This window comes from Hyla sarda, chromosome 5, assembly GCF_029499605.1.
Source record: "Hyla sarda isolate aHylSar1 chromosome 5, aHylSar1.hap1, whole genome shotgun sequence".
In the NCBI taxonomy this organism is placed as follows: Eukaryota; Metazoa; Chordata; class Amphibia; order Anura; family Hylidae; genus Hyla; species Hyla sarda.
The window spans coordinates 365,025,017-365,050,282 of NC_079193.1; the positions used below are offsets into that span (position 1 = coordinate 365,025,017).

At 45.4% G+C, this 25,266-nt stretch overlaps 1 protein-coding gene across 4 annotated transcripts in view; it reads left to right on the forward strand.

The window, feature by feature from the left end:
* Positions 1-24,398, forward strand: part of EFR3A (EFR3 homolog A) — a 161,882-nt gene extending 137,484 nt beyond the window's left edge. For 2 of the 4 annotated variants that reach the window (XM_056522769.1, XM_056522770.1), the window contains exons 19-24: positions 5,344-5,471; positions 13,265-13,353; positions 14,226-14,271; positions 16,711-16,814; positions 20,487-20,536; positions 23,105-24,397. In XM_056522769.1, the coding sequence (XP_056378744.1) occupies positions 5,344-5,471; positions 13,265-13,353; positions 14,226-14,271; positions 16,711-16,814; positions 20,487-20,536; positions 23,105-23,210 (523 nt within the window). In that variant the 3' untranslated portion in view covers positions 23,211-24,397. Of the gene's footprint in view, positions 1-5,343; positions 5,472-11,430; positions 11,617-13,264; positions 13,354-14,225; positions 14,272-16,710; positions 16,815-20,486; positions 20,537-23,104 lie in introns of those variants that run through there. The other 2 variants (XM_056522772.1, XM_056522771.1) reach the window with 2 other exon arrangements.
* The last annotated feature ends 868 nt before the right edge of the window (positions 24,399-25,266 follow it).

Genomic DNA, 25,266 nt, shown 5'->3' on the forward strand with positions numbered 1-25,266 from the left:
GGAACTCGCCCGCTCCCTCCCCCGTCATGCGCAAATGCGCTCGGGGCTGGGAGCGGGCGCCATTATCGGCCGCATATCTGTTGTCCCTGTCGGCAGCGTACGGAACTTGGCTCCGCCCACCCACAGCTGGCTGTGTTTTTTTCTAAGAGCGCGGGGTTTCTTTATTATGTGCCCTGCTTCTGTGCTGCAGAGCTCTTCAGCCTTGTTCATAACACAGTCATAAAGTCACAGGCTCAAGTACTGTTTAAGTTACATTATAGCATTTTATTTCACTGGCCGCGGGCTCTTGTCTGGCTTCAGCCACGCCCACTCACGGCCGCGGGGATCCTTCTAGCGGCCCTGGTCACCTATTGTTTTTGCAGGGGACGCAATTCTTAGTTCCACCAGCACCACTGCTTCCCCTGCTATATCTATCCCTCGTCCAGTCTATATCCGACTTGGCTTTGGTATCCGCCTGGGAGAGGTCCGCCCTACGCCCACTCTCCAGAGGGACCCGCTTCCCTTCTCTCTATATCACCGCTCTCACAAGTGTGATAGGGATGAATTCTCTGACTCATTCCCTGGGTCTCCTAACTTGTGAATGAGGTTTCCGATTCGGCATCTGGCTCAGAGGACTGCACAGATATACCTGATGTGGTGTACATGGTTTCGGCCATAAGAGACACTTTCTATCTTAAGGACCCAGGAACTTCGGACGTGGCTCCAGAAGTATCCTTTCATCGTGCCCGACCGGCACCCAAGATGTTCAGCTCTCACGGATATGGCTGACACGGTGCACTCATTGGTTTTGGCCATAAGAGACACCTTCAATCTAGAGGACCCAGGAACATCGCACGTGGCTCCAGAAGTTTCCTTTCATCGTGCCCGACCTATTCCAGGGCTGCCTCACCTCGTTTCCCATTCACCTGGAGAACTTGTGGATGAGGTTTCTGATTTGGCCTCTGACTCAGAGGACCGCACGGATATGCCTGATGTGCTGAACTCATTGGTTTCGGCCATAAGAGACACCTTCCGTCTAAAGGACCCAGGAACTTCGGACGTGGCTCCAGAAGTCTCCTTCCTTTGTGCCCGACCGGCACACAAGACTTTCAGCTCTCACGCTGAATTTTATGCCCTGCTGGTATCCGCCTGGTGGCACCCTGACAAGAAGTTTCAGGACACGAAGAATCTTCAAGCGGTATCCCTTCGCCAAGGACCTCGTTGCTTGGTGGACCTTCTCTCCAACTGTGGATCCACTGGTCCCTCTAAGGCGACTACCCAGCAGTTAGCTTATGCGGCTGCCTTCAAAGAGACATGAAGGTGGAGACTTTGGCAAACTATGCCTTGAAACAGCAGGTTCTTCCTGTTTTTGTTTCTGCCTGGGTGTCAAAAGCTCTTTCAGTAGGGTCTCCCAACTCAGCCAGGGTAGTCTTCAATATGCCTCCATAGGATTTATTTAATCTAGCTCTCCGTTGCTTTTCAGCTGGAGTTTTTCTGTGTTCTGCTTCCATGTGCAACCACTGTGCTGCTTTTGCTGCAAGCTACCTGGTAACCACCATGTGGCTTCGAGCATGTCATTCCGACACCACCTTCAGGAAGTGAGGTGCCGGGCGGAAGGAGTTCTTTATTCCTCTGAATAAGGCTCACATAACCGCTTTCCGTCAGAAGTCCTCCGCCTTCCAGTTCCCAACAAAGGGTCCAGCCAAGCGCCTTCACGGGAAGAGGGTTCCCTCCTTCCGGACCCGTTCCTCCCGGAGGTCAGGTATCCGTTTCGACCGTTTTGCGGCCCCATCAAGCGCCCGTAGGTCTTCCTCAGCCTGAAGGGTCGCCCCCACCCGCCAACCATGCTTGGGTGGTTGGTCGCCTCTTACTCTTCTGTCTGGACCAGCTCCTTTTTGTCCAGAGAGTAATTGCCCTGGTTCCTTCTGGGGAACGTTTTGAGGTTTATTCCAACCTCTTTGTGGTCCCCAAGAAAGGCGTTTTTTGTTCGCCCATTCTTGGTTCTCGAGTATCTCGGCCAGCATCTTCTGCTTTCTCATCCCGAATGGAGTCTCTCAGTTCGGTGCTGGCGTCCGTGGTTCAAGGGGAGTTTTCTTCCTCGGCGGACATCAAGAATGCCTGCCTCCATATCTCATGGTTTCCCGGTCATCAGCGGTACCTCCGCTTTGCGGTTCAGGACGGTCTTTTTCTATTGTGGCTCTCCATTTCAGTCTGGCCACCTCTCCACGAACCCTTACCAAAGTCCTGGCGCCTGTGATGGCCCTTTTACGGACAACAGTGGTTTCCGTGATTCCTTACTTGGACAACCTCCTGATCAGAGCTCCAGCCAGGGCCCAGATCCTGGAGAGTCTTAGTCTCAACCTCCAGATCTTGTCTCACTTATGTCGGATGGTCACTTGGGACAAGTCCAACCGCTCTCCTGGGGCCCCAGTTCGACGCGACTTCTGTCCGCTCTCGATTCCGCCGAACAATTGGCTGACTCTCTTATCAAGAGTCCGATGACTTCGGCACCCTGCTCCAGTTTCCATTCGCTTTTGCATGGATTTCCTGGGTTGTTGGGGCGGCCGTGGGGGCTATGCCATTTGCCCAGTTTCATCACCGACCTCTTCATCTGATGATTTTCTTCTGGTGGGACAGGTCTCCATTGTCTCTCGCCCGCAGGATCATTCTCTCTCGACAGTCTTGTCGGTCCCTTTTATGGTGGCTTTGTTTCCCCCCCCCTTTTTTTTCAGGGGTGCTCCTTCCTGTCCCTCCCTGCCAGGCTGGGAGGTGTTTTCAGGGACCAGCCGTTCTGGGGCCTTGGTTCCCCGAATAGCCTTTTTCCCCTTCAACATGTTGGGGCCTAGGGCAAAATTTTTCTCTGCTTGCTTCTTGGGAAATGCCCTTCTGGGCGGAACTCAGGTTTCCAGTCTGAGTTCCCAGTCATCCAAGGCGAGTGGTCCCCACATCCGGGGGTGTTTACAGTGATCTGCAACCCCTGAGGTGCTCCTGGCGTGGACCTCTGCTTGTCCCGCGACAACCGAAGTGTTCCTCTCTCTTGGTCGTGCTTTGTCCTGCCTTATCTGTTTAGTGGTCGGGCTTTGCCCTACCTTATCTGTTTCCTCCCCTTCCTCACTTTTCGAGGTCCACAGGAAATTCACAGTAGGGTGTTTCCGCCATTCTCGTGGCCCAGCCTGGCCTCGGTGGGCGTGGTATGTCGTCTTGGTCAGGATCTTGAACAACTTAACGAGGCGCTTTCTGTATTTACCGCCTTTGACTTTGACAGCGTGACGGTTGAGGCCGCGGTTCTATGACCTGCGGTCTCTTCCCAAGTGGTTCGCACCATGCTGAGGGCTCACAAGCCTTCCTCTGCAAGATTTACCACCATACCTGGCAGTCTTCTTTTCGTTAGGGTGAAACTCAGCCTTTTTCTCCGGTCGTGGTTTTATTTTCCCCGACCCCTTTTCCTTCCAGTCGGGGCTGGCGCAAGGGTTGGCTTTCAGCTCCCTTAAGGGTCAAATGTTTGGCCCTTTCCGTTCCTTTTTCAACATCCTCTGGCATTCAATTACCACGTCCGAACCTGGTTCGGGGAGTGGCACAACCTGTCCCTCCTTCTCAGTCTCCTTCTTCCCTTGGGACTTATTCTTGATCTTGGGTGCCCTGCAAGGCTATTGCTCTTACCTCTGTTTGGAGGATGTCAGAGCTGGTAGCGCTCTCCTGCCGTCTCCCTTCCTTGTTGTATACCAGGACAAGTTGTTCCGTCCAGGTCTGTCCTTCTTACCTGAGATGATTTTGACGTTTTCACTCAATGGGGAGATCATCCTACCGTCCTTTTGTCCAGCCCTTTCTCGTCCCTGGAAGCGTTTGTTCCACAACCTGTTGTGGTGAGGGCTGTTAGGACGTATCTCTCAGTCTCTCTTTCCTTTCGGCAGTGTGACTCCCTTTTTTGTTTTTCCGGAAGGTCGTCGTAATGGACAATCTGATTTTACAGCCACCATTTTTCGGTGGATCCGGTCTGCTATTTCGGCGTTTACCGTTGCAAGGGAAGATCCCAGATGCTACTCTAGGCCGTAGGACGTTGCAGGCGGCGGTGGTCCAATCGTCCACCTGTCTGATTCCTTACCCACCCAAGGGACTGCTTTGGTACGTCCCCCAATGGAGCCGATAGAGAAAAGGAGATTTTTTTTATGCTTACCGTAAAATCTTTCTCGAAGGATCCATTGGGGGGACACAGCTAACGCCCTTTTTTGGGTTTCTTTTGGTTCTCTGTCCGAGGGTGTATTCAGTTATGCTTTTCTTCTGGTTCTCGGACAGTTTGTGTTTTTTCCTTGACCTGTCGGTCTTCTCCTATTGCTCTGGTACTAAAACTGATTAGCACAGGGCCTGGAGGCGGGTATATCCTGCTGGGAGGAGCCGACCTTTTTTTCTTGCCATAGTGTCACACCTCCTAGAGACAGCAGCATACACCCACGGTCTGTGGTCCCCCAATGGATCCTTCGAGAAAGAGATTTTACTGTAAGCATAAAAAAATCTCCTTTTTACCCCCCACCCCTCTAATGTTATGAAATCATAATATTCAGCTGTTAAACAGAAAATGCAGAAACCTCAAAAATGACACAAAGCAAAGTAAAAAAAAAAAAATAAAATCTAGGTGACCCCCCCCCGCTAAGTGTCCAGAATTTGTGCCCAGGGCTGCAGTTATAGGGTATGTTCACACTACGGATTTGTAGCTTAATCTCCGCTTGCGGAATTCACTGAGCGGAGATTCAGCCTGGCAGCCAGCGGCGGTGGTAGGTCCGCTGCCAGAATTTCAGACAATTCCGCCGCTGAAATTATTCCGCGCAAAAAAAAGAACATGTTCATTCTTTGCACGGAAGTCCGCGAGCACTGCATAGATGTCAATGGTGACGGCGCAGTGCTGCGCAGGCCGCGCAGCACTGCGCCATCACCATTGACATCTATGGAGTGCTCGCAGACTTCCGCGCAAAGAATGAGCATGTTCTTTCTTTGCGCGGAACAATTTCAGCAGCGGAATTGTCTGCCGCTTAAATTCCGCAGTGTGAAAGAGTCTCGCGGAAGACCCATTCACACAGATGCTAATGCTGACTGTGCGGAATTTCACTCGTGGAATTCCAGTTCCAATTTATCAAAGCCTGTCCAGAGGAAAAGCTGCCTAGTTGCCCATTGCAAAATGAAAGAAGTGACCTGATTGGTTGCTGAGGCCTTGTTAAAAATGAAAGAAGCGATCTGATTGGTTGCTATTGGCGACTGGCCAACTTTTCCTCTGGACAGGTTTTGATGAATCTCTCCCACAATTCGTATCTCTTAATGTTACCTAAGGTCAAGTCAACATGACTCTGATTTTCCACTTGACTCTCTTTACAGTCTTCCAAAGTCTCTAGAGAAGCACGATAAGAATGTCTTCTTCCTCACAAATAAAATAGTGGAGTCCCTTGGAGGCAGCGGGTACAGCGTGGAGCGGCTTTCGGTCCCTTATGTGCCGCAAGTGACAGGTGAGGACGCCACCTCTGTGTGAGATTAAGTAAAGGTCCTTTCAGACACTTCTGTAGGTGTTTTGTACGGAGAAGCCAGTGATAGCTTAAAGGGGTACTCCAGTGGAATATTTTATTTTTATTTATTTTAGTTAATTTTTTTAAATCAACTGGTGCCAGAAAGTTAAGCAGATTTATAAATTACTTCTATTAAAAAAAAAATATTTGTCCTTCCAGTACTTTTTAGCAGCTGTATGCTACAGAGGAAATTCTTTTCTTTTTGAATTTCTTTTTGTGTTATCCACAGTGCTCTCTGCTGACACCTCTGTCCGTGTCAGGATCTGTCCAGAGCAGGAGAAAATCCCCATAGCAAATCTATACTGCTCTGGACAGTTCCTGACATGGACAGAGGTGTCAGCAGAGAGCACTGTGGACAATACAAAAAAAGAAATTCAAAAAGAAAAGAATTTCCTCTGTAGCATACAGCTGCTAATAAGTACTGGAAGGATAAAGATTTTTAAATAAAAGTAATTTAAAAATCTGTTTAACTTTCTGGCTTCAGTTCATTTAAAAAAAAAAATTTCCACCGGAGTACCCCTTTAATGAAGGGGTGAATGTTTACCATCAAATTTGGTTCATAATTCTCTGCACCTGAGCAGATAATATACAGAAAATCAGACCAGACATCTGAGCAGCTATTCACATATATCCTGATCTCTTAGGGATAGCAGCAGCAGTATACAGATAGAGCTGGGAGGGGTCTTGGGATCTAGCAGGGGGATCTGATAGCATATGATGTCCTCCTGTAGTTCTCAGGTCAGCTGACACTTCCTGACAAATTTAGCACTGTGATTTTCTGTGGGTCAGTCTGGTGATTACGTGACCCAGTTACAGATGGAATAAAACAGATGGGCTAGTCATTTGAGTGTGCATGATATGGCGAAAAAAAAAAAACGTAGGGCTTCTTTAACATATTTATAATCCAGAGATGTCCCTTTTCTGCTGTGTTTTGTCGTGATTCTGAAGCAGAACTCACTGCTCTCCAGATACGACACAAAGAGAATCACATCTCCAAACCAATTGATATTTTCATGTATAAAAAAAGAAGAAAAAAAAAGTCTTTTAGGTTATTATGTGTGGGGTATTACAGTGGTGATCTGTTCTGCAGGATATATATAAAGCAGTGTCACCGGGGACAGGACACCTTCCAGCTAGATACACAATGTGACAACAAGCAACCTCCCCCGCAGCTCTGAGCCCTGACAGCTCCGCACTGTATCCAACATGTCTGCATCTGATGGATTATCCGCTGCACATCCTGCAGGCTATACATACATACCGGGGTCTAGTATTTACATAGAGAGACACAGGGGTTTCTGGGAGTTGAGGAATTTGTATGCAATAGATGTCTAATAGACGCAGCTCCCAGAAGTGGTGTAAATAACTCCCTGAAATCTCTACGTCTGTCCGAAAGCGAACTACCAGACTGAGAGAAATCACATTAAGCTGGTAGGAGGATCTCTATTCTCAGACACTAGGGGAGAGGTAAAAGTAATACATATTACAAGATAAAGTAAATTATGTACACAGTGACCTCACCAGCAGAATAGTGAGTACAGCTCTGGGGTATAATACAGGATATAACTCAGGATCAGTACAGGATAAGTAATGTAATGTATGTACACGGTGACCTCACCAGCAGAATAGTGAGTGCAGCTCTGTAGTATAATACTGGATATAACTCAGGATCAGTACAGGATAAGTAATGTAATGTATGTACACGGTGACCTCACCAGCAGAATAGTGAGTACAACTCTGGAGTATAATACAGGATATAACTCAGGATCAGTACAGGATAAGTAATGTAATGTATGTACACAGTGACCCCACCAGCAGAATAGTGAGTACAGCTCTGTAGTATAATACGGGATATACCTCAGGATCAGTACAGGATAAGTAATGTAATGTATATACACAATGACCACACCAGCAGAATAGTGAGTACAGCTCTGGAGTATAATACAGGATATACCTCAGGATCTGTACAGGATAAGTAATGTAATGTATGTACACAGTGACCTCACCAGCAGAATAGTGAGTACAGCTCTGGAGTATAATACAGGATATAACTCAGGATCAGTACAGGATAAGTAATGTAATGTATGTACACAGTGACCTCACCAGCAGAATAGTGAGTACAGCTCTGGAGTATAATACAGGATATAACTCAGGATCAGTACAGGATAAGTAATGTAATGTATGTACACAGTGACCTCACCAGCAGAATAGTGAGTACAGCTCTGGAGTATAATACAGGATATAACTCAGGATCAGTACAGGATAAGTAATGTAATGTATGTACACAGTGACCCCACCAGCAGAATAGTGAGTGCAGCTCTGGAGTATAATACAGGATATAACTCAGGATCAGTACAGGATAAGTAATGTAATGTATGAACACAGTGACCTCACCAGCAGAATAGTGAGTACAGCTCTGGAGTATAATACAGGATATAACTCAGGATCAGTACAGGATAAGTAATGTAATGTATGTACACGGTAATATATGAAGCTGATGAATTGTGTGTGAACTGTAAAATGGTGTTCATACATATGGTGAATATTCACCGAGGGTGTTAGCCATTTCTACTAAAATGTATATTCTGCCTGCAGTAAATAGAGCAATGTTTTATGTAAATTTGATCCTAGTTCATTTAATTGTGTATTATTGCTTGTGTTTATATGTGATATGATATCTTCATGTAAAGCTGCTGTTCATTTTGGAGGCTATGTACCAGCATGATCGTATGTTGCAGGGATAGTCTGGATAACACAAAGGTTTTGGGATTCCTGTTGTAGTACATTAAACCTGGGTGACATCACATCCTCTGGACCTTCTTCCATAAGAAAAAAGGGGTTATCATACAATCAAAAGTCTTTCCCCATTAATATCTCTGAGCTTGGCAATGTTCAGAAGCCTGATAAAGAATGAATGGAGCGCTGGCCGTGCATGCGTTGTGTGCTTTGTTTATTTCAGGAGACATTTCACGCCCATTCTTGTGATCAGTTAGAGCCCCAGTGGTTAGACCCCCCAACCTATTAGTTATCTTTTTCTCTATGGATGTGGGATAATTCCTTTTAACTTGCAAAGAGGGTTATTTAAAGGTAAGAAATATAGAAAAGATATCCAGCTCACCACTCCAATGTAGTGCACGGATCTGTGACCATCACGGCACGCAACGTACAGAAGAAAACGATGATCCAGCACTTGGAAAAGATAGGTTTATTGAAGATCACTTGACACTGTTAAAACCAACCGTACCAACAGACGCGTTTCGAGCGCATGCGCTCGAAACGCGTCTGATGATACGGTCGGTTTTCACAGTGTCAAGTGATCTTCAATAAACCTATCGTTTCCAAGTGCTGGATCATCGTTTTCTTCTGTTATTTAAAGAAAAGCCATGCCATTTAGGGTATGTTCACACTACGGATTATGAACGGAATCTCCGTTCGCAGAATTCCGCGAGTGGAGGTTCCATTCTGGCAGCCGCCGCCGCAATACTTCGGCTGTAGGACCGCGCGGCACTGCGCCGTCACCATTGACGGCTATGCAGTGTTTGCGGACTTCCGTGCAAAGAATGAACATGTTGTTTCTTTGCGCGGAGCAATTTCCGCTGCTGAAATTCCGCAGTGTGAACGGGTCTCGCGGAAACCCATTCACACTGATGTTTATGTTCACAGCACGTAATTCCGTTTGCAGAATTCCGTGGGAATTACGTAGTGTGAACATACCCTTAAAGTGGGACATGTCACAATAAACATGGTGACTTATTTGCAAGTAACATGTTATAGGGCAGGAGGAGCTGATATATAGGCTTATAGGAAAAGATACACGATTTTCTCTATTTATATCACTCTTTTTGGCTTAGGAGTCCAGTGGGCGTTCCTTTCTAATATGAATGTGTATATATGAGCGGCCATTCTGAGTGATTCCACCCACCGGACTCCTAAGCCCAGGCACAGAAACCAATAAAGTTTCATATTAAATATTTTACTATAATCCTCTATAGTAAACCGATCATCTCCACCTGCTCCACAACTTCCTCTTTCTGTTCAACAATGGCAAGATGCTTTCCAGTGACAGACAAGGGAAGGGGATGTTAAAGGGGTACTCCGCTGCTCAGCGTTTGGAACAAACTGTTCCGAACGCTGGAGCCGGCGATGGGAGCTTGTGATGTCATAGCCCCGCCCCTCATGATGTCACGCCCCCCCCCACCCCTCCTCAATGCAAGTCTATGGGAGGGGGTGTGACAGCTGTCACACCCCCTCCCATAGACTTGCATTGAGGGGGCGGGGCTATGACATCACGAGCTGCAGGCTCCAGTGTTCGGAACAGTTTGTTCCAAACGCTGAGTAGCGGAGTACCCCTTTAACCTTTCTATTTTTCCAGTTTGATGTCTATAGTTTTAGGCACCTAAAATCCTAATTTGGATTCAGCCATACTAAGGCAAGAGTAATGATTGCTCCAAGCTTGGAACTAATGGTCTACTAACCATTGTGTTTTGGCATTACCACCTTAGTCATAGACCTATGATTAAGAGGACCACACCAAAACACGTCAGTTCCTATTGATATCTGGTTCATAAGGATCCAGGATTTTTTAATCATATGAAATAAAGACTTTTTTTTAATATTGGAACCCACCGGTGCTGGGTTAGTTTTCTCTTTGGTGAAAATAAGGGCCACGCTAGGCCTTTGAAGAAGGTGGAGCAACCATACTAAGGCAAGAGTTAGGATTGCTCCAAGCTTGGAACCTAAAGGTCTACGAACCATTGAAGGAAACTCATAGACCTACTGTGAGGTCCCAGTTTAGACCCAATTCCAGGTGATATCCTAATAAAGCCTACTTATCTCTGTCAGCACTGCAACAAAAGCAATCTATGGGGAAAATAAACAGTAGTAAGTATCCAGCACTCACCCTCCTTGTAACACCAATATGCACTGATAACTGGGCGTGGAAATTCGTTAATCCAAAGAAGAAGAAACTAATCCAGCACCATTGGATTTCAATTAAAAATAAAAACTTATTTATTTCATTATTAAAATTAAAAAAAATGCTTCCAGGTGGACCAAATTTCAAAATGAACTGACGTGTTTTGGCATTACCACCTTAGTCATAGACCTATGATTAAGAGAACCACACCAAAACACGTCAGTTCCTATTGATATCTGGTTCATAAGGATCCAGGATTTTTTAATCATATGAAATAAAGACTTTTTTTAATATTGGAACCCACCGGTGCTGAGTTAGTTTTCTCGTTGGTGAAAATAAGGGCCACTAGGTGGAGCAAAACAGACAGTCGGCTGAGAGTTTTGGTACCTCCTGTATTCCATGTTAATGCCTATTTGGAACATGGCCTCCACAGTGGACATTGCAGCCATTAACCTTCATAATTTTCTCTTCTCAATGTAGCTCTGTTTCCATCAGTCAAAAAAATACGTAAAAGTCCGAAAGGTAAAAAGTTGGCTGAGCCCCCTAGACTGACCTAACGTAGTATTATCCCTCCCAGAACCTGCATAAGATACGCTGTGTTACGTGCTCGCTTGTGTAGTGTGACCAGAGGTCGACATTAATGTAGTTCTATAGTCTCTCCTAGAACATTATAGACGTCCTTGTTATTAACTGGAGACATGTAGACTGTATTAGTATATACTTAACATTAGTGATGTTGGTAGCATTGTACGGTGAGTAGCAGAAAACGTATATATATATATCTCACATTTTGGAGAAGAATACGAGGGATGTTATCATGGATCTACCTTACAAATTAAAGGTGAACATCATGTGTCCGTTAAAGGAAATGTGTCCTCAGATGATAAGATATTGTTTAAATCAAGTTTCTGTTCAATGTATTTTTTCCGAATTAATCTATATTAGAACATAATCCTTAAATCTTGCAATTTTCATTTTCACCACTAGGGCTAAAAATTTAGCTGAGACTTCCTGTTCTGTTTGTGATGAGGAGGAGACTGCTGGAAAGTGATCTGTACAGAATTACAGCAAAATGTGACACTTGTAGATAGAGAAGACAATAGGGGACAACACTTATGCGGTCAGATTTTTTTTTTCCATCCAGTTATGAACTGTACAGCTAGAACAGTGGTCTTCAACCTGCGGACCTCCAGATGTTGCAAAACTACAACTCCCAGCATGACCGGGAGTCCACAGGTTGAAGACCACTGAGCTAGAACTTTAAAGGGTACCTTTCATCAAATAAGCTTTTGATATATTTTAGATTAATGAATGTTGAATAACTTTCCAATAGCATGTTAATGAAAAATAAGCTTCTTTCTATTGTGTTTTTCCCGATCAGTCCTGTCAGCAAGCATTTCTGGAGCATGCTGGAGTCCTAAACACTCAGAGCTGCCAGCCTGCTTTGTTCACAGCCAAACAGGCTGTGAACAAAGCAGGCTGGCAGCTCTGAGTGTTCTCCTTTGTGAACAAAGCAGACTGGCAGCTCGTAGTGTTTAGGACTCCAGCATGAGTCTGAAATGCTTGCTGCCAGGACTAGTAGGGAGACCCCTAGTGGTCATTTCTTCAAAGTGGAAAATTAAATAGAAAGAAGCATATTTTTTAATAACATGCAATTGTAAAGTTATTCTGCATACATTAATCTATAATATATCAAAAGTTTTTTTGATGAGAGGTACCCTTTAAAGGGGTACTCCAGAGAAGTCAACGTATTCATGTATTTGCTATCCACAGTCTGATAGCATGGGGTTCAACTGTTGGGACCCCCCCCCACAATCTCCTATACTGGGCATAGAAATGGACCAATCATCAGGGCACTCCAGCCCAGCCCCCACCCTTTTGAGACAAACAAGTGACGGCCTCCTCAGCATTCACCGGCTGAAACGGGACCCCCATTTCAGCCAGTGATTGGCATAGCGAGACCTCACTTCCACTTGTCTCAGAAGGCGGGAGTTGTCAGCCCCATATAGGAGATCAGTTCTAGCGTCAAACCCCCAGATTCAGACACTTATGCCCTTGACTGTGCATAGGGGATAAGTTGACTTCCCCAGAGTACCCCTTTAATAAGTCTAGTTGTTAGGGAGTTTGTCCTTAGCAACCAGTCTTCCAAAGGGAAAGGGCTGTGCGACAACACTATCAATCAGAGTCTGTCAGATTACTTAACCTAAACCAATGCAAAACAATACTAGCTGGTTCAGTATAAAACTTCAGCTTTTTTTAAAAAGATTTTCTTTAAAATACAAATGGCATTTAGCCCTAAAAAATTACTGGCACGTTTTTATGGTCATGACTAAGGGTGTGTAAACACTAGAAACATGTCTATTACTGGGGTGCTGCGCCAGAGATATCCGGCTTGGCACCCCAGCAATCTGAAGCACGGAGCAAACTCTGCTTCGTGCCGGATTATGGGCGACCACAACCGTCAGGCCCCCTTCATTCATGCCTATGGGAGGGGGTGTGACTACTGTGATCGAGCGACGCACCCCCTACCATAGACATAGATGAGGAGGGCGTGGTGTGACCTCATGACCACGGTCACCCTAAGCCGGTATTCTGAACTAAATGTTCAGAACGCCGGGGTGCTGACACTGAGATCGCGTGGAGTCCCAGCGGCTGGACCCCCCACGGTCAGACATCTTATCCCCTTATACTTACCCCTTTTAAAGTTGTATGTCCCAGTTTTAGTTAGGACTGTGCAGTCCTCTGAAGAATACATTTTTCAGTGAAACCTGCCGAGGAATCGTCACTATTGCCATTCTAAGATTCTATTCTGTCTTGACAGATGAAGATAGACACTCTAGAAGGAAGAGTATTGTGGACACCATATCCATCCAAGTGGACATCATGACAGGAAGCAACACCGAGGACAAGGTATGTGATCCATGTGTCATATTTCTTAAAGGGGTACTCTGCTGGAAAACATTTTTATTAATTTTTTTAATCAACTGGTGCCACAAAGTTAAACAGATTTGTCAATTACTTCTATTTAAAAATCTTAATTATTCCAGTACTTATTAGCTGCTGTGTAATACAGAGGAAGTTCTTTTCTTTTTTGAATTTCCTTTCTGTCTGACCACAGTTCTCTCTGCTGACACCTCTGTCCATGTCAGGGACTGTCCAGAGCAGGAGAGGTTTGATATGGGGATTTACTTCTACTCTAGACAGTTCCTGACATGGACAGAGGTGTCAGTAGAGAGCACTGTGGTCAGACAGAATGGAAATCCAAAAAGAAAATAACTTTCTCTGGAGCATAATGCAGCGGATTAGTACTGGAAGGATTAAGATTTTTAAATAGAAGTAATTTACAAATCTGATTAACTTTCTGGCACCAGTTGATTTAAAAAAATTAAAAAAAAGTTTTGCACTGGAGTACCCCTTTAAAGAGCCAATTAGTTTTCTAAATAGCAGATTCTCACAGTGCAAATTCAATACATTTTTACGATATGCTTGCGGAACGATGGAGGCTCAACTGCGGGGATCCTAATCTTTCACAAAACCCAAGAAGTTCCTAAAATAGTAAGTTCCAGTAGGTGCAGAGCACTAGACTGGAGTGAAGCTCAGCTGGGAATATGCAAAAGGGACCACAGTCTTCAACAAAGAACCCCATTTCCTTAAATTGAGTAATTGGGGTTGGGGGTGCTTGCTTAGAAAGGAATAACCCCTATGGATGCTGAAAAAAACCTTTAAAGTTGCCTTCAAACCAGTAATGACTAAAACATTTCCCCTCCAATTTTTTTTTGTAGGTTAACACTGAGGAGATCACATTTGAGTCGCTAAAAAAGGCCATTGGTGAGAGAGTACTGACGTCTTTCATATTCCTGTTTCTGTCTACTCTTCACGTGTTCTGTATGTTACTTGTATATATCCATGTCTTTATTATTTATCCATGTGTATCCATTATTCCAGGATATGTGTCTAAGGTATGTTTGCTTGGTTTCCTGATGCTTTTATAGCATTATGGTGAGTGACGCACACCGCCAGTGCACCATAAACCAACAGATGATCAGCATATGGACTGTGGTCATTTCGGATCTGCAAATCAAAACATATTGGGGGGCATTTATCATTGTTTTTAGAGCTGTTTTCGTGTATAGATTTGTCTCACATTTGGCGCAGCGCTGCACCTCAGGCTACTTTTTTGCACCTTTTGGGTTCACACTTTTTTACTTCTATTTAAAAATCTTAATCATTTCAGTACTTATTAGCAGCTGTATTCTACAGAGGAAATTCTTTTCTTTTTGAATTTCTTTTTTGTCTTGTCCACAGTGCTTTCTGTAGATTTGTCTCACATTTGGCGCAGCGCTGAACCTCAGGCTACTTTTTTGCACCTTTTTGGTTTACACTTTAAAAAAAAAAAAGTGTATACAGACCAGCTGATAAAGGGATACTCCGCTGCTCAGCGGTTGGAACAAACCGTTCCGAACGCTGGAGCCGGCGCCTGGAGCTCGTGACATCATAGCCCCACCCTCTCATGACGTCACGCCCCGTCCCTTTCAATGCAAGTCTATGGGAGGGGCGTGACAGCCGTCACGCCCCCTCCCATAGACTTGCATTGAGGGGGCGGGGAGTGATGTCATGAGGTGGGCGCTGCTATGACGTCACGAGCTCCAGGCGCCGGCTCCAGCGTTCGGAACAGTTTGTTCCAACCGCTGAGCAGCGGAGTACCCCTTTAACAGCTGGTCTGTATACACTTTTTTTTTTTTTTAAGTGTAAACCAAAAAGGTGCAAAAAAGTAGCCTGAGGTGCAGCGCTGCGCCAAATGTGAGACAAATCTACAGAGAGCACTGTGGACAAGACAAAAAAGAAATACAAAAAGAAAAGAATTTCCTCTGTAGAATACAGCTGCTAATAAGTACTGAAATGATTAAGATTTTTAAATAGAAGTAATTATAAATCTGTTTAACTTTCTGGCACCAGTTCATTTAAAAAAAAAAAAAACGTTTCCATCGGAGTGCCCCTTTAAGGTTAGTCTTATACAGTGGTAATGCATTTATCAACTTTTTTGTAAAAAGGCACAAAACCACCGAAAAGCCCAGAACCTACAGCTCCACTAGAAGGGAACACTCACTGAGCCCAGAACTTGCAGCTTCCCTAGAAGGGAACACTCACTGAGCCCAGAACCTGCAGCTCCACTAGAAGGGAACACTCACTGAGCCCAGAACCTGCAGCTTCCCTAGAAGGGAACACTCACTGAGCCCAGAACCTGCAGCTTCCCTAGAAGGGAACACTCACTGAGCCCAGAACCTGCAGCTCCACTAGAAGGGAACACTCACTGAGCCCAGAACCTGCAGCTTCCCTAGAAGGGAACACTCACTGAGCCCAGAACTTGCAGCTTCACTAGAAGGGAACACTCACTGAGCCCAGAACCTGCAGCTTCCCTAGAAGGGAACACTCACTGAGCCCAGAACCTGCAGCTTCCCTAGAAGGGAACACTCACGGCCCAGAACCTGCAGCTTCACTAGAAGGGAACACTCACTGAGCCCAGAACCTGCAGCTTCACTAGAAGGGAACACTCACTGAGCCCAGAACCTGCAGCTTCACTGGAAGGGAACACTCACTGAGCCCAGAACCTGCAGCTTCACTAGAAGGGAACACTCACGGCCCAGAACCTGCAGCTTCACTAGAAGGGAACACTCACTGAGCCCAGAACCTGCAGCTTCCCTAGAAGGGAACACTCACTGAGCCCAGAACCTGCAGCTTCACTAGAAGGAAACACTCACTGAGCCCAGAACCTGCAGCTTCCCTAGAAGGGAACACTCACTGAGCCCAGAACCTGCAGCTTCACTAGAAGGAAACACTCACTGAGCCCAGAACCTGCAGCTTCCCTAGAAGGGAACACTCACTGAGCCCAGAACCTGCAGCTTCACTAGAAGGAAACACTCACTGAGCCCAGAACCTGCAGCTTCACTAGAAGGAAACACTCACTAAGCATTGAACCTGCAGCTCCACTAGCTGGGAATACCAATTGAGCTCTTACCCTTCAGCTTCACAAGTAGGTGTTTATAGTGAAAAATTAAATACATTACTCAAAATCAAAATCGGACAAAAAAAAAAAAAAAAAAAAAAGAATTTCCGCCTACACTAAAGGATACCTAAAAGTAAGTTTTCTATTAGGAAGGTGCACTTACCCTTGGTTATAAACTCTTTTAACACATTTGAGTTGGAAGTATTTATGTAATATTAGAATTTTGAGTTATACTTTATTTTTGTTCTCATTCTTGTAAACAGATAACACCGGCATGGAAGAGCAGGAGAAAGAGAAGAGACGTCAGGTCATAGAAAAGTTCCAGAAGGCGCCGTTTGAAGAGATTGCTGCACAATGTGAATCTAAGGTGAGAGCTTAGGCTGCATTCACACCCCGTTTTTTACATACCGGTGCTGGATCCGGCTGGGGGAGGGGCAAACCGGGCGCTCCCGTACCCCAGCCGGATCAGCCCGTGACTCCATTTACTTAAATGAGCCAACCGAAGTCAAATGGTGACTCCGGTCGGCTCAGTTTTGACCCGTATGCAGTTTCCTGACCAGACCTAAAACCGGTTTTAGGTCCGGTCAGGAAACCGTATACGGGTCAAAACTGAGCCAACCGGAGTCACCGATTGATTCCGGTCGGCTCATTTAAGTAAATGGAGTCACGGGCTGATCCGGCTGGGGTACGGGAGCGCCCGGTTTGCCCCTCCCCCCGCCGTATCCGGCACCCGTATGTACAAAACGAGGTGTGAATGCAGCCTTACTCTGAGAGGCGCGTGTAAATGGGTACTAGGGTAACGTCAGCATCAATGGCAAACAGGATACTGGGTCCTAGACCTTTGCTGTCCGTGATACAGCTAATCAATCTGTGGGACTATATAGATGGCTACTTACTCCCCCTGGCTCTAGTGTTATATCCTGTCAGAAAGTTGAACGCACAGTGCACATAATATTCAGCTTCCTCTTGTCTGCCCCGATCACATAGATCAGTGGTCTCCAAACTGTGGCCCTCCAGCTGTTGCAAAGCTTCAACTTCCAGCATGCCCGGACAGCCTTCGGCTGTCCGGGCATGCTGGGAGTTGAAGCTTTGCAACAGCAGGAGGTCCACAGTTTGGAGATCAAGATTAGAGATGAACGAATTTACAGTAAATTTGATTCGTCACGAACTTCTCGGCTCGGCAGTTGATGGCTTATCCTGCATAAATGAGTTCAGCTTTCAGGTGCTCCCGTGGGCTGGAAAAGGTGGATACAGTCCTAGGAGACTCTTTCCTAGGACTGTATCCACCGTTTCCAGCCCACCGGAGCACCTGAAGGCTAAACTAATTTATGCAGGAAAAGTCATCAACTGCCGAGGCGAGAAGTTCGTGACGAATCAAATTTACTGTAAATTCGCTCATCTCTAATCAAGATCCTTGCCAGACAGGGAAATAAGGGATTGTGAAACCATAAATCGCTGTAGAGTTCTCTCCTTGACAGGAAGCTGAATGTTTGCGTTCAGCTTCTTTTCCTGCTCTGCATCAATCAGACATCATTGCTAGAAAGGAAGAAGAAACAGTACAGCTAGGAATCCCTGTAGAGTTCCATGACAGGAAGCTGAACGCATTGTGTTCAGCTTCCCCGCCTACCCTGCACTCATGTGACAGAACATTGCCAGGTAGAAGGAGGAAGAACCATGGCACTACAGTATGAACAGCCATGGTTATCTCCGTGATAGGGCAGAGCACTTTTAGAGGGGGTGGGGGTCTAGCAGTGTCGGCCATCTTACTGTGAATTAAAAAAAAAATAAGGCCTTTATAGCAATATTTTTAAAGTATGGCTTATGGTCCGAAAAATAGCAAGATTTTGGAAGCACCTGGGAGCAGAGCTGTTCACCTGATCTGTCTGCAGCTTAAAGGGGTACTCCGCCCCTAGACATCTTATCCCCTGTCCAAAGGATAGGGGATAAGATGTCAGATCGCCACGGTGCCGCTGCTGGGGACCCCCGGGATCCCCGCTGCGGCACCGCGCTATCATTACAGCACAGAGCGAGTTCGCTCTGTGCGTAATGACGGGCGATACAGGGGGACGGAGCAGCGTGACGTCATGGCGCCGCCCCTCGTGACATCATGGCCCGTCCCCTTAATGCAAGTCTATGGGAGGGGGCGTGACGACCGCCACGCCCCCTCCCATAGACTTGTATTGAAAGGGGCGGGGCGTGACGTAACGATGCTCCGGCCCCTGTACCGCCCATCATTACGTGCAGAGCGAACTCGCTCTGTGCTGTAATGATAGCGTGGTGCCGCAGCAGGGGTCCCCAGCAGCGGCACCGCGGCGATCTGACATTTTATCCCCTATCCTTTGGATAGGGGATAAGATGTCTAGGGGCGGAGTACCCCTTTAACATCCTTGGCTATCTCCTTCATGATTCTTCCTGGATTTGTAACCTGTCAGCATTTGGGTCCCATAAAAGAAAGGAAACCCAGAGATACGAGACTGCTTCTTCTTAGTCTGGGATTTGGTGGTCCACAGGGGACCCTCCCATACAGAGATGTATTGTGTTAGCATCTGATAATGTTAGAACAGCCTTTAAAGGGGTACTCCGGTGGAAAACTTATTATTTTTTTTTTTTTTAAATCAACTGGTGCCAGAAAGTTAAACAGATTTGTAAATTACTTCTATTAAAAAGATATTAATCCTTCCAGTACTTATTAGCTGCTGAATACTACAGAGGAAATTCTTTTCATTTTGGAACACAGTGCTCTCTGCTGACATCATGACCACAGTGCTCTCTGCTGACATCTGTGTCCATTTTAGGAACTGTCCAGAGTAGGAGAAAATCCCCATAGAAAACATATGCTGCTCTGGACAGTTCCTGAAATGGACAGAGGTGTCAGCAGAGAGCACTGTGGTCATGATGTCAGCAGAGAGCACTGTGTTCCAAATAGAAAAGAATTTCCTCTGTAGTGTTCAGCAGCTAATAAGTACTGGAAGGATTAAGATTTTTTAATAGAAGTCATCTACAAATCTGTTTAACTTTCTGGCACCAGTTGATAAAAAAATAAAAAAAAATTAAGTTTTCTACTGGAGTACCCTGACAATGGCAAAAAATAACTTATCCCCTCTACAATTGATAGGGAATAAGTAGCTGATCGCGGGGGGTCCAACCGCTGGGGCCCTCCCCGATCTCCAGGACAGGACCCTGGCCCTCTTGATGAGGCATGAGCTCCATTCATTTCTATAGGAGCGTCGGTGATAGCTGTACTCAGGTCTTTTTGGCACTCCTATAGAAATGAGTGGAGCACGTGCCGTCGCCGGAGATCTCCCTTAAAGGGGTACTCCCCTGGAAAACTTTTTTTTTTTTTTTTAATCATCTGGTGCCAGAAAGTTAAACTGATTTGTAAATTACTTCTATCTTAATCCTACCAGCTGCTGTATGCTCCACAGGAAGTTCTTTTCTTTTTGAATTTCCTTTCTGTCTGACCACAGTGCTCTCTGCTCACACCTCTGTCCATGTCAGGAACTGTCCAGAGCAGGAGAGGTTTGCTATAAGGATTTGCTCCTACTCTGGACAGTTCCTAAAATGGACAGAGGTGTCAGCAGAGAGCACTGTGGTCAGACAGAAAGGAAATTTAAAAAGAAAAGAACTTCCTCTGGAGCATACAGCAGCTGATAAGTACTGGAAGGATTAAGATTTTTCAAAAGAAGTAATTTACAAATCTGTTTAACTTCCTGGCACCAGTTGATTTAAAAATAAAAAAATGTCAGTGACATCGCCTGACATCGCTAAAAACTGAAATATTTGTTATTGACTCCAGTATCCATCTTCCCTCCCCCACATTTACCACTAAAGCAGCTCTATAGTGTGATGGCTCCGCCAAACAGCGCCTCATATCTCAGCTTCCTGGATGATGGTTATAGGGTCGTACTTGCAGTTTTCCTTCAGTTTGTAGGATTTTGCAGTGACAACAGAATTTTTAACATTTTTGGTACCATAGAACATCATGTGTTTGCCGTTATGGCCGATTTCTCATTCTTTGTTTCTTTTAACCTATTTGTAGGCAAACCTGCTGCATGATAAGCTCGCGCAGATCCTGGAGCTGACAATCAGGTAATGATTCACTAGGAAAAACTAGAAGCAAGTGTATAAGATATCCCTGCAGCACCGAAACATTACACAGTATTAAAGGAAATCAATAAACTGTAATGCAGCCGTAGATACTCTTTACTTTCCACTATGACTAATAGACGGAGGTCCAGAATGTGGGCCCTGATCTGTTAAGAGTTTCCTTAAAGGGGTACCCCGCCCCTAGACATCTTATGTCATACTCAGCGAGCTGCGGTGCCATGTGATCTCACACCTTTCTGGCATAGACAGCAGGAACTTTTTCAGCAGTTCTCTCCAAAACAGCTCATCTGTGGGATCGGACCAGACCGGCTAGTTTTCGTCCCTTCCCCCCCACACACATCAATGAGCCTTGGGAGCCCATGACACTGTCCCCGATTACCGGTCATCCTTCCTTGAAGCAAGTTCGGTAGGTTCTGTTAACTCGTAAAGGACAAAAATCCGGTCACTAGAAGGCTTTTCTCGGGACCAACTAGTATATAAATCATAAAGACCGGTCTGAGAACCCCCAACTATGTGCTCAAACTTTGGTCATGCAATGCTACCTTTTCCCTGCAGGATGTGCTAATGTGCTGTTCTCCGGGTGATCACAGCTGATCAGTGGGGGTGACTGCTGTGCGGGCTCCACTAGGGTTGTCTTCTTGAGACAACACCTTTTAACAAAATTGGTTTAGGAAGCCCATATTAAAGGGGTACTCCGCCCCTAAACATCTTATCCCCTATCCAAAGGATAAGATGTCTGATCGCGGGGGTCCCGCTGCTGGGTACCATGGCAATCTCTCCTGCAGCACCCTACCATCTAGTGCATGGAGCGAGCTTTGCTCCGTGCCTGATGACTGGCGATGCAGGGGCCGGAGGATCGTGCCGTCACGACCCATCCTATAGACTAGCATTGAGGGGGCGGGACAACACGAGCCTCCGACCCCTTCACCGCCAGTTATTGGGCACGGAGCGAAGCTCGCTCCATGCACCAGATGATAGGGGTGCTGCAGGAGAGATTGTGGGGGTACCCAGCAGCGGGAACCCCACGATCAGACATCTTATCCCTTATCCTTTGGATAGGGGATAAGATGTTTAGGGGCAGAGTACCCCTTTAATATGGGCTTCCTAAACCAATTTTGTTAAAGGTGTTGTCTCAAGAAGACACATGGCACCGCAGCTCACTGAGCATCGGGCTGTGTAGCTGTAGACCAGTAAGAGCGCCCATAAGGACCACTGCCGAAAGTGCCTCCAAAGGATAAGTGAGCATCAGAACTCGACCATAGAGCAATGGAAGAAGGCGGCTTGGTCTGATGGATCACTTTTTTCTTTATCTAGACAGGCAGGTGCGTGTGGGTCACTTAAGTGGAGAAGATATAGCACCAGTATGCACCATGAGAAGAAGCCAAAATTGTAATGGGCCAATCCTGAAAACCTTGGCTCTTAGCATCATGTGGGGGTACATGTCACAGTAATGTCCACATGATGCCAGAACCGAAGGCCTCCAGTTGGACATTTTCCATGACACTGCCCCTCACCAGACACGTCCCCGTCCACCCTCAATGGCAGTGTTTTTTTTCAGCAGGATAATGCCCCCTGGGCCACACTGCAGACACTGTTCAGGAATAAGGAACATAACATAAAGACAACAAGGTGGAGGCTCGGCCTCCAGATCTCATCCAATCCATCATCTGTGGCATGTGCTGGAGCATTAAGTCCGATCTATGGAGGCCGCACCTCACAACTTATAGGATCTACTGTTGGTCCAGATACCAAAGGAAACATCACAGGTCCATGGAGTCCACCCTTCGAGTGTTCAGAGCTGTTTCTGCAGCACCAGGTGTAGCAACACGATAATAGGCAGCTAGTTTTTAATGGTATCAATCTTCAAAATGGGTCCTCAGCTAAAGCAAGCGGTATACGGAATTGCTGGAGGTTTTGGCTATTCCAGATACTGCTCAGATGAGCTGAACGGAAATGAGGGGACTCTGCACTTAAAGGGGTACTTCGCCCCTAGACCTCTTATCCCCTATCCTTTGGATAGGGGATGTCTGAGCGCGGTGTCCCGCCGCTGGGACTCCTGCGATCTCGGCTGCGGCACCCCAGTCATCAAGTGCCGGATGACTGGCGATGCAGGGCGGAGACTCATGAGAATGCGGCCCGCTTGTGACGTCACGGCCATGCCCCCTCAATGCAAGTTTGCCGTCATGCCCCCTCCCATAGACTTGCATTGAGGGAGCATGGCCGTGACATCACGAGCGGTCCGTGGCAGTAACGTCGTGAGTCTCCGGTGCTGCACCCAACACTCTAAACGAACGCCAGGTGCAGCAGGGGGATCGTGGGAGTCCCCAACGGCTGGACCCCCGTGATCAGACATCTTATCTCCTATCCTTTGGATAGGGGATAAGATGTCTAGGGGCGGAGTACCACTTTTAAAGCTGTGCGCTGTTTTGGAAATAGAGATACCCTTTAATAGTATGGCTGGTGTATTTACTTCAAGTTGATATATAAATTATTATTTTTTTTTTTTCATTTTATTTATTAAAAAACAAATTCTTCCCTTTCATGTTACAGGCCACCCCCCAGCCCATCTGGGACAATCACCATCACAGCCGGACACGCCCAGTACCAGTCCGTCCCAGTATATGAGATGAAATTTCCCGACCTATGCGTCTACTAAACTGCGGATCCCTCTCCATCCATCCAGACATCTGTATCGTACGGTGTTTTAGGATTTTTTGTTGTTGCTTCACAGTATTCAGAATTAGTGCTGTAAGAACCGATGAGGGAGACGCTTTATACTTGTACGTAGCCGGAGGAACGCAGATCAGAGTACCTGAGAGATTTGTACTGTTTACTGAAAATACCAAAATTTTATTTGTTATCCGAGAGCAACTCTGTTATTTGTTTTTTTTTGTTTTGTCTTAAATGTTTTTCTGCATTAGTGGGGGGCAATATGCGCTGCCCATCCACCTTTTTATAATGCCAGTTCCTGCGCAGTTAGGGGTGTGGGTATCTGCTGAATGTAGAGGATGGAGCTCAGGGGGTTTCTAGTGACATGGGATGTCATGTTCCTTCGAACTACATAGGGTCACCTTATGGGTGCCACGCAAAATTTGCTCTATAGCTACTATAGATTTCAGACCTGCTCTTTAGCCAGAATTAAAGGAGGAGAAGAAAATGTTTTTAAATTAACTGGTGGCATAAAGTTATACAGATTTCTAAATTAAACGATAATATAAATTGGCACTTAACAAGAACACCAACTAGTGTAATAAATTATAAATAAATAGATAATATAAGAAATTATTTTGTTTTTTATTATTGTTAAAATGTAAATGTCTTAAATTATAAAAATTATTTCTGATATTATCTATTCATTTTTTTTTTATACTTGTTGGGTTCTTGTTTAGCGCCAATATACATTATCCTTTATTTTTTATATTAATATATTAGGAAGCCATCAGAACCCTCGGTCCGATCCCATAAGGGAAGTGCAGGTATCTATATACTGTATTTGTTATGCAGATTTGTAAATTAAAAATAATGTATATTGGCGCTTAACAAGAACACCAACTAGTGTAAAAAATTATAAATAAATAGATAATATAAGAAATAATTTTGTTTTTTATTATTGTTAAAATGTAAATGTCTTAAATTATAAAAAAAAAAATCTGATATTATCTATTCATTTTTTTTTTTTATACTAGTTGGGTTCTTGTTTAGCGCCAATATACATTATCCTTTATTTTTTATATTAATATATTAGGCAGCCATCAGAACCCTTGGTCCTAGGGTATCTATATACTGTATTTGTTAAACAGATTTGTAAATTACTTCTATCTAAATATCTTAATCCTTCCAGTACTTATCAGCTGCTGTATGCTCCAGAGGAAGTTGTGTGGTTCTTTCCTGTGTGACCACAGTGCTCTCTGCTGACACCTCTGTCCTTGTCAGGAACTGTCCTCATAGCAAACCTCTTCTACTCCGGACAGTTCCGGACATGGACAGAGGTGACAGCAGAGAGCACTGTGGTCACACTGGAAAGAACCATGCAACTTCCTGTGGAGCATACAGCAGCTATAAGTACTGGAAGGATTAAGATTTTTATATAGAAGTCATTTACCATTTTTTTTTACCCCTTTAATGGTGGCCAATTGAAAAGGAATGCACAGACTAAAGAAGCATCAAAAGTTTTCTAGTTTTTGCCAATTTTGATGTATTGTAGTAGGCAAAAGAATAGCCACACCCATCATAAGACAATGGACACCCTTTGCACACTATTTCCATTGAAAAGTGAGGGTGGTAGGGAGTTGCATCACTCTGTTGTTCGCTTGACATTGCACGGAACAAGATGCCACCATATTGTAGCCTTAGATTCCTCAGAAGCTTAAAAACCTGTATAAAGATAAAAAGAGAGAAGGACCGATGGGCGGTGCCTCGTCTATTACCCCAAAATATGCGTTAGAGGTGGGGGGAGAAGGGGATGACCGCTCACCTCAGGATAGTAGTAATAGGCATGTATCCCCACCAGCATGGGGTGCCATCAATCTTGAGTGGCTGTCAAGCCAGTGGGTTGCAGGAACCGACCCAAGTCATACTGTGGAGGTGTGAATAGGAAAAAGCGGCCAAAAAAAAAAACCTTTAACCCGGCGCTGCGACTTAGAGGTAGAAATAATGGAGTCCAGGTTATGGAAGAAGCAATAATGAAGTCCAGGTTATAGTAAAGATCCTCA